This window comes from Amphiprion ocellaris, chromosome 20, assembly GCF_022539595.1.
Source record: "Amphiprion ocellaris isolate individual 3 ecotype Okinawa chromosome 20, ASM2253959v1, whole genome shotgun sequence".
NCBI classification, from domain to species: Eukaryota; Metazoa; Chordata; class Actinopteri; family Pomacentridae; genus Amphiprion; species Amphiprion ocellaris.
In genome coordinates, this window is record NC_072785.1 from 30,894,902 (window position 1) to 30,914,275 (window position 19,374).

Here is a 19,374-nt window from a genome sequence, read left to right on the forward strand (position 1 = left end):
TTTTTGATTTAGTTTTTTAATTAAAGGTTGACTAACTACAACTAACATGAGATCAGTCCATTGTTTAGATATTGATCCTCCCATAGATTAACAAAATAAGATCTGCTGTTCTACAATGATCAAGAAAGACAAATGCATCGATTTTATTGAACTATGAGAACTTCTAATAAAATTATGTTAGTAAACTAAAGTAAATTTTAAGTTCTTCAAAATGACTTTTTAAAATAATGTTCAGTTGGTAGAAGGGACTTGAAATCCTAACCTCTGTTCAATTTTAGGTTGGTTGATGAGTACTTTATTGATCCCGAGTGAAATTTAAGAAACCAGCAGCATATTATACATATGGAATATCCAGAAATAAAAGATAAACATACAAAAATAAAAGATAAACATGCAGAAATAAGAGATAAACATACAGAAATTAGAGAAAAACATACAGAAATAAGAGATAAACATGCATAAGTAAAAGTAAAAAATGTAAAAATAAAAGATAAACATGCAGAAATAAAAGATAAACATAGAAACAAAAGATAAACATACAGAAATAAGAGATAAATGTGCAGAAATTAAAGATAAACATGCAGACAAGAGATTAATGTAGACAGACATACAGAAATAAGAGTCGTTTTGTTTCTCGTTTTTTGCATTCTGTGTTTCTTTTTTTGTCTCGCTTGGGTTTTTTGTCTATTTTTTTGTCATGTTATTTCTTTTTTTGTCTTATTTGTGCCATTTGTGTAATTTTGTGTCTCGTTTTGGTCCATTTTTATCTGTTTGTCAAATTTCTCGTCTCGTTTTTTTGTTTTGTTTGACTTTGTGTCGTTTGGTCTCACTTTTTTGTCATTTTGTGTGTCGTTTTTGTAATATGTCGTGTTTTTGTTGTTTTTTGTCTGACTTTTGCTGTTTGTCTCATGTTTTTTATGTTGTTTCTTTTTTGTCATTTTTGTCTCATTTGTGTCACTTGTGTAATATTTGGACTCTTTTTTTGTTTTGTTTAATATCCTTTGTTTCATTTTTTGTTGTTTTGTGTCTTGTTTTTGTCATTTTGTGCCTCATTTTTGTAATATTTTGTCTTGTTTTTGTTGCTTTTCTCTCCCTTATGTCGTTTATCCATTTTTTTGTCATTTTGTTTCTTGCTTTTGTCATTTTGTGTCTCGTTTTTGTTTTGTGTGTTTTGTTTTTGTTTTATTTTGTCTCGTTTTTGTGTGTCTTTGTTATAAAATACTAGATTGCTCATTGTTCTTTTGTCATTTTGGGTCAAATTTTTTTGTTTTTTGTCTTTTTTTGTCTGACTTGTCCTTTTGATCAAAAAGCAAAATGCTAAATAATTCGCTTCCAGATGACTGAATGTTTTGTTTCTTTGTAGACACTCTGTGATCTGTAGGTTTTAATGTATAAATGATAAACTGAGGCTGAATGTTGTTGAAATTGGATTTCTTTTTCTTGATAAATTTCAGGTTGTTCATGATGTTTTGTAAAAAGATAATTCCTTAAATGTGAACATTTTCAGAATGTATTTTGTTACACCAAAACAAAGGAAACATTAGGGGTTGTGGTTATTTATCGGTTATTATGATGGTTATAGGTTGGTTGGTTGTAGGTTATATGATGACTGTGATTTTACTAGTTTCTTTAGCTCAAATTGGGCTGAACTATTATGAGTTTGACACTCCTGGTTTAAAGTGGCAGAAATATCAGAACCAGAATGTTTTCTTTAAAAAATCTATTGAAGTATCAATAGTTTCTTTTTTTTCTCCACCTGAGATTCTGTAGAAACCGACAGAAGACGAAGCAGAAACTGCAGCAACAGTTTATTTAATGAACTTATCTTCCCTTCCTCCCCCGTCCTCCTCCCCCGTCCTCCCCCCGGGCCGAGCCTCGGCGATAATCCGTCGTCTGTCGGTGTCTGTTGCCCAGATCAAACACACCATATGAAACAGTTGTGGAGGAAACACAGTATTCAGTTGTGCAGACGGCAGCCAGACTCACATCGCTCCCATATGTGTCTTTGTTTGCTCAGTTCTTCTTCTGTGGTGCCGCCGTTCGGCCCGCAGTACCTCAGTCGGATACTGCTGATACTACATGATACTGCAGTACTGCGACACGGGTACTGCAGTCGGAGCAGCTGCTGAAGACCTTCCTCTGACTCCAGCTCTGTGGATTATCACCACTCAGATTTCACTTCTTATACGGAATAAAACAGTATAATAACATATTTACAGTGTAACTGGAAAAATAATGCAATTATAAAATCACAAAGGCTTCATTAATTGAACACTAACCGTTCACACAAAGGTCCAGTTATTTTATTATTGGAATTGCTTTATTTATTTTTTGTCTAGTTTTTGCCGTTTTGTGTCTAGTTTTTGTCATTTTGTTTTTGCCATTATGTGTCTTGTTTTTGTTGTTTTGTTTCATTTTTGTCATTTTATTTTTGTCTTGTTTTTGTTGTTTTCTGTCTTGTTTTTGTTGTTTTCTGTCTTGTTTTTGTCTTTCTTTTGTTTTGTTTTTGTCTTTTTGTGTTTAGTTTTTGTCCATTTGTGTCTTGTTGTTGTCCTTTTGTGTTTCATTTTTGTCCTTTTGTGTCTCATTTTTGTCGTTTTGTGTCTCGTTTTTGTAATATTTTCTTATGTTTTTGTTGTTTTTTGCCTTTTTTGTCTGACTTTTGTCATTTGTCTCGTGTTTGCTGTTCTTGTCTTTATTTCTCATTTTTGTCATTTTGTGTGTGATTTTTTAAAATTAATATATTTTAAATAATAGTTATTTTTCAAGGAACGTCTGTCCCACAACATGTTAGCATAACCCTGTTGATGACGTGTTTTGTCATGTTGTGTCTTCTTTTTGTCATTTTGTGTCTCGTTTTTGTCATTTTGTGTCTCGTTTTTGTCATTTTGTCTCGATCTTGTCATTTTGTGTCTTGTTTTTGTCATTTTCTCTTGATTTTGTCATTTTGTGGCTTGTTTTTCTCATTTTGTGTCTTGTCTGTCGTTTTGTGTCTTGTTTTTGTCATTTCGTGTCTCGTTTTTGTTGTTTATGTCTTGTTTTCATCGTTTTGTATCTTGTTTTTGTCATTTTATGTCAATTGTTAAATAACTGAAAATAAAAATTCTTCCTAATACTTGGTGAAAACCTTTTGACTGCCTGAAGTCTTGAACTCATGGACGTCACTAGTTGCTGGGTTTGCTCCTTTTTAATGCTCTGTTGGTGGTTTTCAGTTGCTGTTTGTTTGTTTGTTTGTGGGCCTTTCTTTCTGAAGCTCAGTCTTTAACAGGTGAAATGCAGCTCAGCTGGGTTGACATCAGGTGCCTGACTCGGCCATTCTAGAATATTCCACTTCTTTGCTTTGACCCTTTGATACACAACATGGGTAAAAAGTGACTCATATTCAATGGAAAATGGGCATCTGTTGACCCATGTTGTGCATCAAAGGGTCACTAAAGTCCTTGGTTGCTTTGGCAGCATGTTTTGGGTCGTTGTCCATCTGTATTAGGAAACCAATCAGTTGGCTGGATTTGAGCCAACAGTTTGTCTCTGAACACCTCAGAATTCACCCGGCTGGTTCTGTCCTGAGTCACATCATCGATCAGTACCAGTGACCCATCACACTGCCTCCGCCGTGCTTTACAGATGATGTGTTATGCTTTGGATCATGAGTCTTCTCCATAGTTTTTTCTTGCCATCATTCTGGTAGAGGTTGATCTTGGTTTCATCTGTCCAAAGAATGTTCTTCCAGAAATGTTCTGGATTTTTTAGATGTTTTTTAGCCTTTCTGTTCTTGAAGACACGTCTCTTTGTGGTAGACATGGATCCTCCTGGAGAGTGTTTTAAACTTTGTTGGCTGTTGTGAAGAGGTTTCTCTTCACCATGGAAATGATTCTGCGTTCATCCACCACTGTTTCCTTCCGTAGACGTCCAGGTCTTTTTGTGTTCCCGAGTTTACCAGTGTTCTCTTTCTTTCTTTCTCAGGATGAACCAAACTGTAGATTTTGCTACTCCTAATATTGCAGCAGTTTCGCGGATGGGTTTTTTCTGTTTCCACAGCTTCAGGACGGCTTGTTTCTCCTGCATGGACAGCTCCTGAGACTGCATGTTGTCTTCACAGCAAATCTACCAAACAAAGTACAAATCATCGGAACGTAAACAGTAATGGCTGGGAGTTTTACAAATCTAGTCACATAAATAATGTGGAAGTAGGCCTAGGATTGCTTTATAAATAAGAGTACCAGTGTGTAAGATGGCATGTTGCCAAAGAGGAACATTTAACTGGAGCATTTAAGGTGCAGTGGTGAACGTGAAGACAGTCATGTCCTCACAAAGCAGACGTGTCCACATAAAGCAGACATGTCCTCACAGTGTGTATATGTTCCCACAACATAGCTTTGTTTGGACACTTACACTTTGTGGGGACGTGTGTGTATTATGAAGACATGTCCATGTTCTGTGGACATGTCTGCATTGTGAGGACACATCTGTCTTATGAAGACATGTCTTTTATATATTTAATTGCCCATGAAAGAATTGCCCCCACCTGCCCATTAAATGGCCTTTGAGTCAACTGTCCAGTTACTTGTGGTCACATGTTAAAGAGCTGAAACTCCTAAAGCCTTCATCCAATCTGAATGTGGATCCCCTCATATGAAAGCTGAGAGTCTCCACTTCATGTCCATTATAGAACTATGACTGGAATATGTTTCATTAAACAGGCAAAAAAAAAACTAAACTAAACTTGTTTCAGTGTCCAAATAAATGTGGACTTAACTGTAGATGTAATTATAGAATCACAAAAGCTCGACTTAATTAATCTCTTTAACTGTTCACTCAAATTATTTTAATATTGGGATTACTTTATTTTTATTTCTTTAACTCATCACAGTTGCAGCCTTTGTGATACTTGTTCTAAATCCCGTATAGTGTTAAAAATATGTGAGAAATATACGTCGGAGGCAGCTTATATCACATCATTAGAATATTTTCATGTATTTCATGTGGTAATTATTCATCACATGATTTAAATCTGTCAATATCTAATTGAATGTTTCACAGATTGCAACATCTGTTCCATTGGCCATCAAAAATAGGCACTGAAAACTAAAATCAGGGTTTTTTGTAATTATTTTAAAATTCAAAGCAGAAAAAGTTAATGAAGACACTTTGAAGAAAAGAAAAAAACACAATAGAACAGAAATAAATCTTAGAATCTAAAAAGAGAGCAACAGATTTAATGAAATTAGTGAAATGACCCTCTATTTCCCTAAAAAGACTGTTATTTTCTGTAATTAGTACAGGAAACTCAGTGATGAAGGCACATTGCCGAGTAGGTTTTCACATCCGAAGAATCTGACTTGATGTTGACAAGACAAAAACATTTTAAAGACGAATAAATGATTTAACAAAGCATTTGCTGCAAGTCAAATAAACAGTAAGAGTAGCAAATCCAAGGTATTAAAAAGTTAATAAAAGATTAAAATAGAACACTGACAGGGTGCCAGAATGTACTAATAATTCAGCTGTAGTACTGTGAAGGACCAGCAGGTGGCAGCAGTGAGCTGATCTGATGAAGGCAGGTGAACATTTTACACCTGAACCTCTGATTTTACTGCAGAAACACGTGGACTGACTGAGATTCATTTATGCAGGATCCAGAGTGGAGTTTTTCACAAAGCATAGAAGGAAAACATCTGAAATAAAATAAAAAAGATTTTACAAGGTTTTAAACACAGAAAGTTGTTTGACTTTTGTCATTTTTCTCATGTTTGCCGTTTCGTTTCGTGTTTACTGTTTGTCTTGTCTGTGTTGTTTGTCTATTTTTTCATTTTTCTATTTCATTCATTTTGTGTCTCATTTGACTAATATTTTGTCTTGTTTTTGTCTTTTTTGTCTGACTTTTGTCATTTGTCTCATTTTTTGTTGTATTGTCTCATTTTTGTCATTTTGTTTCTCGTTTTTGTCATCTAATTTTTGACATTTTGTGTCTCTTTTTTGCAATATTTTGTCTTGCTTCTGTTGTTTTTTGTCTTTTTTTGTCTGACTTTTTTGTTTTGTGATTTTTTTGTCATTTTGTTTCTCGCTTTTGTCATTTTTTGTCTCGTTTGTGTCATTTGTGTAATTATTTTTCGCTTTGTAACTTTTTTGTCTAATTTTTTCTCTTTTTTTGTTTTATTTTGTGTTGTTTGTGTATTTTTTTATTGTTTTGTTTCTCGTCTGTCGTTTTTTGTTTCCTTTTTGTCTCGCTTGCGTCGTTTGTTCATTTTTTTGTCATTTTGTTTCTTGCTTTTGGCATTTTGCGTCTTGTTTTTGTCATTTTGTGTCTCGTTTTTATCATTTTGTGTCTCGTTTTTGTAGTATTTTGTCTTTTTTTGTCGTTTTGATCATACAGTAAATGTGTGTATGTATGTATGTTGTGTTCCTTTGTAGACACTCTATGATCTGTATCTGTACTTTCATTTTTGGTTAAACTGCAGATTATTTTTTGAATTAATTCTGGATTTATTGATAGTTTTTGTCCAGAAAATGTGTAAAATGTTGGGAAAAAAGGGGGATCAATATCTCTCAAAGCCCCAAAATGTCTTGTTTTGTCCACAAGCCAAAGATATTAATTTTTCCGTCATAGAAGAGGAAATACAACAGAAAATATTCACATTTAAGAAGTCGAAATCAGAGAATTTAGACTTTTTTTTCAAAGAGATTAACAGATTATCAATGTAGTTGCAGATTAATTTAATCGACAACAAAGCTTAACTTTTTGGGAGATTTTTCATGGGTTTTGTTTTGTAATTCTCAAAACTGAATTGAAACTTGACTAGAAAGGGGCTGAATTACTTTCATTATTGTTTCATACAACAAGCATTTTGTCCATTTTCTCCTCTGCAACAAGTAAATATTGTGAGTAATGCTGATTGTAATTCCTTTCATCCCAAAGTCACGTCTTAAGATTCAGTTTTGTATCACATGTGATGAAGAAAAGCTTTAAATCTTTACTTTTAGGAAGCTGAAATCAGTAAATATTTGATATCTGTGCTTTTACAAATAACTAAAATTATTATTAAATAACCAAAATACATTTCCTGTTGTTGCAAGCTTTCTGAATTTCTTCATCTGGATTAATTTTGTAGTAGTTTGGTGAGAAAAAGGTGGAAAAACATTCCCAAGAAGACAAAGATGTTCAGTTTACTGTCATAAAGGAGGAAAGAAACCAGAAAATATTCACATTTGAGAAGCCGGAATTGCAGAATTTCGACTCTTTTTATTTTAAAAAAATGGCTTAAGTTGATTAGTTGATTGTCAGAATAGTTGCTGATTGAGTTAATAGTTGACAATTGATTCATTATTCAAGACTGCTCTAGAATTTAGAAAGAATATTGACTGAAATGTGACCTTTATTCACATTTTACCACTTTTTGGTCCAGTTTTACTTCATATTAATGATGTTTCTTATTTTTAAGTGTCAATTTTCTTGCATTTCTCTCTGCTTTCTTGTGTTTTTCAAGTGGTGTTATCTTGTTCACCTTTCTGGTGTTTCTGTCGCTGCGTCATACATTTCATATCAGCTCATTGCAGTGTGTTTGCAGCAGTCAGAGTTCAGTTTCTGTCTGGAGCTCGTTGACCTTCGTTTGTGTTGGAAGCTGCTCTGATTGGTGGGATTTTCCCAGGAAAACGCCGCCGCCGTTGTTGTTTAGTGTGACGGAGGCCTGAGCTCTGAAATGCCGTTTTCCTGCTTCAGTCTCTGCTGACCTGAAGTGTGTTTGGGAGTTTGTAGCGTGTGGCGCCACCTGCAGGTACAAAGTGTTACTGCACACACAGGACCACCACAGCAAAAACAGCTGGAATAAAACTCTTTTAAATGGGAATAATCTCGATTGATCAAATGTCACAGATCAGAGCAGATCGCACACACACACACACACACACACACACACACTGTGGTGAGTAGATTAATTTAATGACAGAAGAAGAAGAAGACAAAAGGCCGAGTGAGGCTGAAAGTGAATAAGGAGAGAGGGAGGAGGCAGTCGTGTGAACAGTGTTTAATCTGCAGAGTGGGTGGTCCACACACACACACACACACACACACACACACACACACACACACACACACACACACACACACACACACACGCACACGCACAGTGTATTGTTGGATGAGGGTGGGCTGCAGACTCTGGTTTGTTTGAACAGACTGAAGTAGCTGCTGTTATCTGTGCAGGAATGTATGTGTGTGTGTGTGCGCATGTGTGTGTGGACACATTTTAGTCTCAAACCAAAGAGGACATGTCTTCACACTGTAGATATGTACGCACAAAACCAGATGTATCCTCATAAATAGATGTCCCCATAAAACAAACATGTCCTCACATTGTAGATATGTCCTCATCAATAGGAAATGTCCTCATAAAAGAAACAATGTCTTCACCATGTTGACATGTCCTGACAAATAGGAGATGTCCTTAGAAAAACAAATGTGAAGGCAATCATGTGCTCACAAAGTTGACATGTCCTCGTAAGGCAGGTGTGTCCTCAAAAAGCTGACATGTCCCCATAAAATTGTCATGTCCTCACAAAGCTGACATCTCCTCATAAGACAGATGTGTCCTTACAATACACACACGTCCCCACAAAGTGAATGTGTCCAAACAAAGCTACATTGTTGGGACAGATACACACTGTGAGGACATGACTTATTCGTGGGGACATATCTGCCTTGTGAAGACACGTTTGAACTGTGAGGACATGTTTGCTTTATGAGGACATTCCATTTTGTGAGGACATGACTGCATTGTGAGGACATGTCTTCGTTGTGTGGATGTAAACTAGTGATATGTGCAGTTAATCGATGGTACGATTAAGCTTTGCAGCCCTGTTACTTTAATTAATTTTACTTATTGTACTTTTATTAATTGACAGATACATTTTCTGTCTGATCTGGGTTAATAATGGCGCTCAGATGGAGGAACTGTCAATGTGGAGCTGTTTGTTTCCTCAATGGCCTTCATGTTTACATTCCCTGTTTCCAAAGTAAATCCACCTGAAAACAGGTGTGTCACAAACTGCTAAACATCAATCGTTTGGTCTTTTATTCTGATGATCAACTAATCGATAACATGATTTCATACATTGGACTTTAGTCCATGTGCTGATATATTTGTATTTCAAAAGCAGACATATGACATTAGTCACAATTCTGATTGGAGGTCAGTCGTACAATACAGGGGGTCCTTGATTTACAGCGGAGTTCCGTTCCTACGTCCCGACGTAAGGCGATTTTCGCTGTAAGTCAGAACTCTGGCGAAAATGTAAACAAATCCGTTACATGCATCACGATATCGATCAGTTGTTCGGTAAAGTCACGAATACCAATGACTTTCATGCATGTATGAGTCGTTTTACAAGAAGATAACAGAATATTTTGCACTGTTTTTATAGCTTGATGTACTTGATCACATGTGGGAGCGATTACAATTCAGGAGCTACGATTCGATTATAAATCGATTATTGATGCATCTTTATGTATATTGTAGTGTTGGGATGGAGGTGTCGGTGAAATAGCGTTGGGATGGGATGGTGTATCTGGGTTCCAATGTCTGCAACAGTGCATAATTACGTATAACGTGGCTCTTGTCCAGTTTTCTTCTGCCACCGACGTTGTAGAAGCCGAAATGTTTCCACACATTTGCTTTTAAACTAGAAGGAGCTATTCGGATCTCACGGCGAGGTGGGTGGCGGTCAGCCAGGTTTGTTTTACTCTTTGCGCGTATCGGCGTGTCAGCTACAGGTGCGCATCCCAAAGTGTCCCGGAGATGACGCATACTGCGCTTCTTAGTTCCGCTTTATTCAGAACCTTCTGTATTACTTTAACAGATTTAAATACTCTAAATTTGGATGTTTGTAAATCGATTCAGATTCATCCACGTCCGAATCGCAATGCATCGAAAATCGGAAATTTCCCCCACCCCTACTTGGGTGCCGCTATGAAGGGCAAAAAGTTAGCGAATGTAGCACAATCCAGGGTGGCATACAGCTGCCGAATGTAAACAAAGCCGACTTATAGCGCCGCATGACGACGTATTCATCCACTCCGCTCTGCTCGCCAACTAGTTCAGCATAGCCATAGGGCTGGACCCGAATATCCGATCGTAATGTGCGGCTTGGTCTGTTTTATGTTCCGTCCGTCCACCCCCTACCGTCGGACGTTACAAAGCGAATATTTGTGTCATTCTTCTACCCCCCCCCCCCCCCCCATCGGATGTTACGAACCGAACCAAATATTCAGATATTCGTCATTAATCGGGGCGGAATATCCAGAGCCCAGAAATTGCTATTCAGGCCAGCCCTACGTAACCAGTTCTGATGTAACGAAAGGCCGTAGGTCGAGGACGTCATAAACTGAGGACCTCCTGTATACTGATTTTAATAACGTCAGTGTACTCGAGGTGTGTCTTATCTAGAAAATTGTATCAGATTGGGCCTCGGTATCGGCAGATACTAAATATAAAAGGACTCAAAAAAAACAACAACAAATAATTGAAATATCCATAACAGAACTGTTTTCTTCATCAAAAATGTAAGATGTTATTTGTTTATCAAATCAAGTATTCTAGTCACGTTTCAAAAATCTAAATATTCAGTTTAATGGAGAAAAACTGCAGATCTGAGAGCTGGAACCTGTTCAGGTCACTAGATGATTAATGTTTGTTTGAATCTCCTGTAACGTTTTTATTGATCACAGATGATGGAGAAAAGCAGCAGAATCACATTTTCTCTTTTCTTTTAGTCTTTTTTAAATGACTCTGATTGATGTTTGATGGATGGAGCAGCCGGTTGCTTCCTGCCAGTCGACTGAGCGTAATGTTTGTGTGAACATGTATGTTCCGCATCATGTTTACTGTATGTTCTCCGTGCCCGTACGGACACACGTGTTGAGTGTCCTCTGTACGTCGTGCCTCTGCCCGGCTTAATGTCCGTATCTAAATTCATGTGCGGCGTGGCGGCGGCGTGGTGTCGGCGGGGCGGATCACAGGCGGATTGTGTTGGATTTGAGCTGAAGCCTCTTTAATCATCATAACACCGTCATTAATATTCATGCAGTCAGCTGGAACACCCGGCACTCACCGCTCCAAACTTTCTGCACAAAATGTATTAAATACAGCTTAAAAAATTAATGGACTTCAGTTTATATTACATGAAGAAGAAGGGGGGACGCTCCTCCCGCCGCCTCCCCCCTCCTCTCCCCATTGGTTAATGTAGATTGGTCCTCTGATTGGCCTTTGTGTTTTCCCTTTTTTCTGCTCATTTTTCCATCTTTGACGAGACTTCAAAGCGAGCGCGAGGCATGAACGGTCATTTAGAAGGATTTAAGCACATTATCACATCTGTAATTGTACATGAATAATAAGGAGAGCCGCCGCGCTCAATTAGCTCTGAGTCCACAAGAAGATCAGAGACGGGGGGACGCAGAGGACGGCGAGAAATGAGAAAAGTTTCAAAGTGAAGACGCTCACAGAGGAAATATATTCTGACTGTAACTTAGCTGCTTCACGACCAGAACAGAACCAGAACCAGGAGGGAACAGGGAGAACAGAACAGGAAAAAATATGGATATTAAAGGATAGATTGAGGACCAGGATGGAAAAACAGAACCAGGATAAGACAGAACAAAAACCAAACCAGGACAGGACAGAACCGGAACAGAACCAGGACCAGAACAGAAAAGGGAAAGAGCAGAGCAGAATTGAACCAGGAAAAAAACAGATATTAAAGGACAGATCAAGAACCAGAACACAACAGGAAAAAAAGTATATTGAAGGAGAGATCAAGGACCAGGACATGGAAAAACAGAACCAGTACCAGACAGAACAGGACCAGGACAGAACAAAAAACAAACCAAAACAGGACAGAACCAGAACAGAAAAGGCAAAGTACCGGACAGAACAGAACCAGGGGGGAAAACAAACTGATATTATAGGATAAATTAGGACCAGGACAGAAAAAAAAATAAGGACATGGAAAAACAGAACCAGAACAAGGTTCTGGACAGAACAGAAACCAAATGAGCAGAACACAACTCAGAACAGAACAGAAAACAGAAAGAACGGGACAGAAAAGAACACTAAAAGGACTGAGAATAGGTCAGAATAGTGCAGAATGGGACAGAACAGGACAAAACCAGAACTAAACCAGAACCAGAATAAACCCAGAACCAGTAAGTAGCAGGACTCTTAGCAAGGATGGGACTGAACCGGACCAAAACAGAACAGGACCAGCAAAGAAAAAGACAGAATGCTGGCCTGGACAGAAAAAATATAACTGGACCAGAAACAGAACTAGGACAGGATGGGACAGGACAGAACCAGAACCAGGAAAGAACAGGGCAGAAATTGGACAGAAGAGGACAGAACCAGGACAAAAGCTAAATCTAGACAGAACAGAACAAAGCAGAACCAGAACCAAGACAGAACAGTACAGAACTGGAGCAGTACAAAACAGAAATGGAACCAGAACCAGAGCAGGACTAGACAGAGCAGAACTCAGTTGGTTTCTATGTATCAGGCCTCTTTTCTGAACTCCCAGTTTGTGTTTAAAATCTGCTGTTTTCTGCACAGAATCAGTTTTTCTTCTTATTTCAAATTGTCACAGTGACACAGATCACATGTTCACCTTTCTAAACTTTACTATTTTAAAACAGTAGAGGAAGTGGAAACAGTTAAGACCAAAAAGACCTGATCACTGATCAATCATCTCCTCAGGTTCATCAATACACTGGTGTCGTCATGACAACACCATCAGCTCAGGTGTAGACCATCGGTGCAGTCGGTCTCTTTATTTCCTGCTAACACACTCGTTTAGATACGAGGGTGTGTGTGTGTGTGTGTGTGTGTGTGTGTGTGTGTGTGTGTGTGTGTGTGTGTGTGTGTGTGTGTGTGTGTGTGTGTGTGTGTGTTTGGTTGCTTACTTATGCATTAACGAGTGTTTAACTAGAGCTCTGCCTCCATTTTAATTACACCTGCGGAGCTACGTTCTGATTGGTGCTCCCCTAATGTGAGTCGTTAGCCGCCATTAACGAGGCCTTAAAGATGTTTGTTCTGCTGACGAACCTCGAGGAGTTACAGTTTGCAGACAGACAGGTGTTGTGTAACGCTCTGACTCACCTGTTGGTTTGTGGTGTGTTGTTTTTCCAGCTAATCCTAAAGTGAACGTGGAGCTGCGACAGCGTCTGCCCTCACCTGGAAGACACCACCTCAGCAGCCCCGACAGGTGAGTTCAACACCTGCAGCTCTGACACATCTACAAACAGTGTTCACCTCCCTTCATAGTGTTCCGCTTTTATTCAAAGTAATGTCAGTTCATTAAAAATATAATATCAAATTTAAAGTCAGAGATTTCATAAGTATTCATCTCCTTATAGTCAGTATTTAGTAGATGAACCTTCAGCTTCAGTTCCATCTTTGATCCTGTTGGTCTCAATCAATCTGAACATCTGGACACTAAAGTTTTTCCTCATTCTACTTTATAAAACTGATCAAATGCTGTCAGGTTTTCAGTTGTATCGAGATCTGGACTCTGACTCGGCCTCCAGAACGTCCACCTTGTTGTCTTCAAACCATCTCTGAGGATCTTTCTTTGTTTCGACTCATCGTCTGGATTGAAACTGATCTTGTCTACATCTCAGTTCTCTTCAGACTGCATCAGGTTGTCCTCCAGGATTTCATTTACCCTCTACCTTCCAGGACCTGCTGCTGAGGAACATCATGATGCTGCCACCACTGTGCTTCACAATGGGAATGATGTGTTTGTGATGATGTCTCCTAACATAACATCTGGTTTCATGGTCCAAAAGCTCCATTCTGGTCTCGTCAGACCAAAGAACCTTATTCAGTTGACTTAAGAGTCTCCACATGTCTTCTACTGAACTCTAGTTCAGATTTAATTTGAGTTTTTTCCAACAGAGTCTTTCTCTTTTTCTCCCATAAAGCTTTTATTCATGTTCCATCTTCCTCCCATTTCTTAATGATGGATTTAACTGGATTCCAAGAGATATTCAGGAACTTGGAAATGTTCTTGTATCTTTGTGACTTCTAACACCAACCGGATGCACCTGTGTTCAATTAGTTGAGTCTCTTTAAAGGAGGTGAACATTTATACAATCATTTATTTTACGTTTTATGTTTTAAATTTGTATAAATCCGTTGTACAGTAAACATGATGCATAATTCCAGCATCAGGACTAACTTCATGCTGTTTCTTATTTCCAGACCAGGGAGCAGCCAGAACCAAGAGAACCCTGACTGGCCTCAGGGTAACATTCAAACGTCACCCATTCATCATCCATCCTCATCCAACCATACATCCATCATCCATCCATCCATCCATCCATCATCTGTCTCCTTGTCTGTCTCTCAGCTCCTCAGTATCTCCAGGAGCTTCCAACCCCCTGCTCCATCTCCCCTCTGTCCCACAGGAGGTCCGTCTCTCCTGTCTCTCCCGTCTTCCAGAAGAGGTCTGTCTCTCCCGTCTCACCTCCATCCTACAGGAGGTCTGTATCTCCGTTGTCCTCCAGGCTTCCAAGAGTTCCAGGGGAGATGGAGGTGGACCTTTCCCACAGCAGAGACCCTTCTCCTCGGGTAGAGAACAGCGGAGACGCCCCAGATGATGGAGCAACGTCCAGAGGTCCTGGAAGTCTGGCCCTCAGAAGACACCTGGTCCCTACTGCCAACAGGTGAGATGACGTCTGTTATTACGATTAATGAATAATTAAAAGTGAAAGCAAACAAAGTGATAGATAGATAGATAGATAGATAGATAGATAGATAGATAGATAGATAGATAGATAGATAGATAGATAGATAGATAGATAGATAGATAGATAGATAGATAGATAGATAGATAGATAGATAGATAGATACTTTGTTAATCCCGAGGGAAATTCAAGTGTAAGAAGTTGAAGGAACTGGAAGTATCTGTGAGCAGTGAAAGGTGGTGGAATGATGGCTGAAGTGTAAATGCTGTGAGGAGTTGAAATGGAAGTTTAATTTCAGAATGAAAGTATTGAAATCAGTGGAAGTGTCAGTTTAGATTAAAGTAGTTGATGAACCGACTGAGGAATAATTACAGATGAAATAAAGGTGAAATACTGGTGAAATTCAGGTGAAATGCAGATGTAAAGGAGGTGATACGCAGGCAAACTGCAGCTGAAATGCAAGAGAAATACTGGAAACGTGCAGATGGAACAGAGGTGAAATACAGACAAATTAAATGTAAAATGCAGGTAAAATAAATGCGGAAGCAGGTAAAAAACAGAGGTGAGAAACAGGTGAAATGCACGTGAATTGCAGTTCATGTACAGGCAAATTGCAGGTGAATTGCATGTAAATTGCAAGTGAAATACTGGAAGCATGCAGATGAAATAGAGGTGAAATACAGACGAAATAATTCTGAAATGCAGGTGAAATAAATGGGAAATGCAGGTAAATAAAAAGGGGTGAAACACAGACAAACAAAGTGAATTGCAAGTGAAATAGTGGCAACATATAGGTTAAATAAATGTGAAATGCAGGTAAAAAAAGAGGTGAAATGCTAGTTAAATGCAGGTGAATTGCTGGTAAATTGCAAGTGACATGCAGATGAAACAGAGGTGAAATACAGACGAAATAAATGTAAAATGCAAGTAAAAAAAGAAGTGAAACAGGCAAAATGCATGTAAATTGCAGTTGAAATGCAGGTGGAAAGTAGGTGATATGCAAGCAAATTGCAGACAAATTGCAGGTGAATTGCAAGAGAAATACTGGCAAAATACAGATGAAATGAAGGTGAAATACAGGTGAATTGCAGATGAATTGAACATAAACTGCAAGTAAAGTACTGGAGGCATGCAGATGAAATAGAGGTGAAATAAAGACAAAATAATTGTGAAATGCAGGTGAAAAAAGATGAAATGCAAGTTAAATGCAGGTGAATTGCAGTTTTTATACTAGCAAAATGCAGGTGAATTGCAGGTGAAATACAGATGAAATAATTCTGAAATGCAGGTAACAAAAAGAAGTAAAATGCAGCCAAACCGCAGGTGAACTGCAAGTGAAATACTGGCAAAGTGTAGCTAAAATAAAAGTGAAATGCAGGTGAAATAAATTGGAAATGCAGGTACAAAAAAGGTTACATGCATGTAAATTGCAGGAGAAATGCAGTAAAAAATGCGACATGCAGATAAAAAAGAGGTAAAATGCAAGTTGAATAAATTGCAGTAAAAATGCAGATGAACTGCAGGAGAAATGCAGTTGAACTACTGGCAAAATAGAGGTGAAATGCAGATGTAAAGTAGGTGATATGCAGGCACATTGCAGGTGAATTGCAAGAGAAATACTGGTGAAATGCAGGTAAAATATAGACGAATTACAGGTAAATTGTTGGTGAATTGCAAGCGACATACTGTAAACGTTCAGATGAAATAGAGGTCAAATACAGACTAAATAAATGTGAAATGCAAGTAAAACTAGAGGTTTAATGCAGGTGAATTGCAGTTAATATACAGGCAAATTGCAGATGAAATTCTCACAAAGTACAGATGAAATGTAGGTGAAATGCACGTGAATTGCAGGTGACTTGCAAGTAAAATACTGGAAACATACAGGTGAAATAGAGGTGAAAATACAGACAAAATAAAAGTGAAATGCAGGTAAAATAAATGGGAAATACAGGTAAAAAAAAAGTTACATGCATGTAAATTTCAGGAGAAACGCAGTGACGTGATAAAAGGCATTTTAAAAGGGAACATTTTGCACCAAATGGATTAAAGTAAATTTGCTTAAAGGAGCTGAAGTGAAAAATGCGACCAAATAAAAAGAGTGGAAACAACACTGATGTTGATGTGTAAGATAATATCAAACCCATTTTTTTCACTTTTTCCCATTTTTTCACTTGTGAATCAGTTTTTTCTATCAGATGAAGCTAACGGCTGTTTTTATCTGCAGGCTGATGTTGGATTAAAACATTTCAGATTCTGGTTTTCACGCTGACCAGCAGATTCAGCGACGCTTTTCTAAACTGGACTGAAAAGTCTCAGATATGCAGGAAGAATCAAACATCTCATCTCTGAAGTTGTCTGAAGTGCTGCTGACTTTAAAATGCATGGGAGCTATAGATGATTAGACATTTAAAGCATCGTGTTGTGGATATTGGATGCTGTAGTGTGATATTGTGGTGCTTTTTGAGAGGATTAGTGTGATATGTTTAGAGCCTCGACACGCTGAGCTTTATTAAAAAGTTTATTGCTTTTCATTAAACTTCCAGCTTTCTTTAGATTCTGTCATTCATGTTTTTTTTGTCTCTTTTGCTGCATTTTCAGCTAAATTTGAGGAGCCGTTTGAGTTGCATCACTGTGAAATGTGAGCGATTAAATTTAGATTTGATTTGATTAGCCGAGGCGTTGGAGGGCGAGACGGGAATAGAAGGATAGTAAGAGAACGTTGATTAGAAGCAGCTGGTATTATAAAGTCAGAAACAGTCAATTACAGAAGACAGTGTCAGCCACATTCCAGTGTCTTATTTACCTGCTTTATTACGCCATGAAGCCGCCTGACCTTTAAGGTAATATGAGAGAATTACAGGCGAACATCAGTCGCTGCTTATTAAACCTGCCGCTGCAGCTCCCAGCCTCTCATCTGATAATGTGAGGCCGCGGCCTCGCGTTAAAACACCTGACCTGATCACGCACAGGTGACACACTAATGAAACACACTCTGAGGTGATGTCACGGGAGCACTGACCAATCAGAGCGACGCTGAACAGCCGGCAGTCTAAAGGATCGGAGACGTTCACTGCTGGTTTACTCTTATTATGGTAGAAAGTAGGTTAGTTTTACAGCAAACTGCAGATTTAACTCTGAATTTAGAGGATTTAGACTCTTTAATAATCCAGAGTTTGATTTTTAGGTTCCCAGACATTAAAAATGTGCTGATTTTAACTCAGTTTTTCTGCTCTGTGGTTCATTTTTCACTGTAATCAAAAGTCCTGCAGCTCCGTAGAAACATAATGTAGGAAGAGAGAGAATCATGAAAACAGACAAAAGTAGTCCAAAATTATTTTAAACTCGTCCAAAGTAACGTTCACGACCGTTCAGAAGTTTAGGGTCACTTAGAAATGTCCTTATTTTGAGGGAAAAGCAGTTTTATAGAGAAACTTGAACCAATAATATCAACTTTAGCTAATATAGAACTTTAACTCATTTTACAGCAAATTTAACTCCTTTAGAGCAACCTTAGCTCATTTTAGAGCAACTTTAACTGATACAGAGCAATTGTAGCTAATATAGAGCAACTTTATCCTCATTAAGAGCAAACTTTAATGTAGGGCAACTTTCACTAATGGAGAGCAACATTAACTCATTGTAGAGCAACTTTAGCTAATATAGAGCAAATTTAATTCATATACACTACTGTTCAAAAGTTTGGGGTCACTTAGAAATGTCCTTATTTTTAAAAGAAAAGCAATTTTTTTCAATGACGATAACATTAAATGAATGATAAATCCAGTCTAGACATTGTTAATGTGGTAAATGACTATTGTAGCTGGAAACAGCTGATTTTTAATGGAATATCTCCATAGAGGTACAGAGGAACATTTCCAGCAACCATCACTCCTGTGTTCTAATGCTACATTGTGTTAGCTAATGCTGTTGAAAGGCTCATTGATGATTAGAAAACCTTTGTGCAGTTATGTTAGCACATGGATAAAAGTGGGAGTTTTCATGGAACACATGAAATTCCTTGGGTACATTTTAAAAAATTACTCCAAGCATGTCCAAAATCACTCAAAATGTGTCCAAAACTATTTAAAATCTGTCTAAAGTAGACTAAAGTTGCTCAAACTGACCCAAGAATTGTCCAAAATAACTAGTAAATGGTCCAAAGTTACTCATAATATTTTCAAAATTACAAATTTTGAGTCCGTTTGGACAAAATTTGAGTTATTTTAAACAATTTATAGTCCAATTTTAAGTCCTGAGGTGCCCAAAGTTACCAACACTGGAAAAATATTGTCTCCACATATTATAGATGTTGAACTATCTCCATGTTTTTCTATCTCCAGACTTTTCCTCTCTACTCTACTCACCATCAGTAGAAAGATGTTCCTCCATGCTGGATGGATCTCCAACAACCTGCTCCTCTGTTCTCTGTGTCTGAGCCATGCTGACTTTATTTGATTCATCAAGTAGCTTTCATTTTCCAGATTTTTACAGAATCGGGTATAAATGGTTTATTTTTGGTGAATCTTTAAATAAGAAATGTTTTTAAAAAAAAAGTGATTTTGATGAATTTTCCCGTTTTTAAACTTACATTTGGTGAAGTTTCTTGACAGATGATGCGTTTCAGTGAATCAGAACATTAAAAA

At 37.8% G+C, this 19,374-nt stretch overlaps 1 protein-coding gene across 2 annotated transcripts in view; it reads left to right on the plus strand.

Annotated features, from left to right (window-relative positions):
• Window positions 1-19,374, plus strand: part of mipol1 (mirror-image polydactyly 1) — a 63,881-nt gene that overhangs the window by 7,072 nt on the left and 37,435 nt on the right. The window contains exons 3-5 of one of the 2 annotated variants that reach the window (XM_023282119.3): window positions 13,170-13,245; window positions 14,244-14,287; window positions 14,392-14,707. In XM_023282119.3, the coding sequence (XP_023137887.2) occupies window positions 13,170-13,245; window positions 14,244-14,287; window positions 14,392-14,707 (436 nt within the window). Of the gene's footprint in view, window positions 1-13,169; window positions 13,246-14,243; window positions 14,288-14,391; window positions 14,708-19,374 lie in introns of those variants that run through there. The other variant, XM_055006131.1, reaches the window with a different exon arrangement.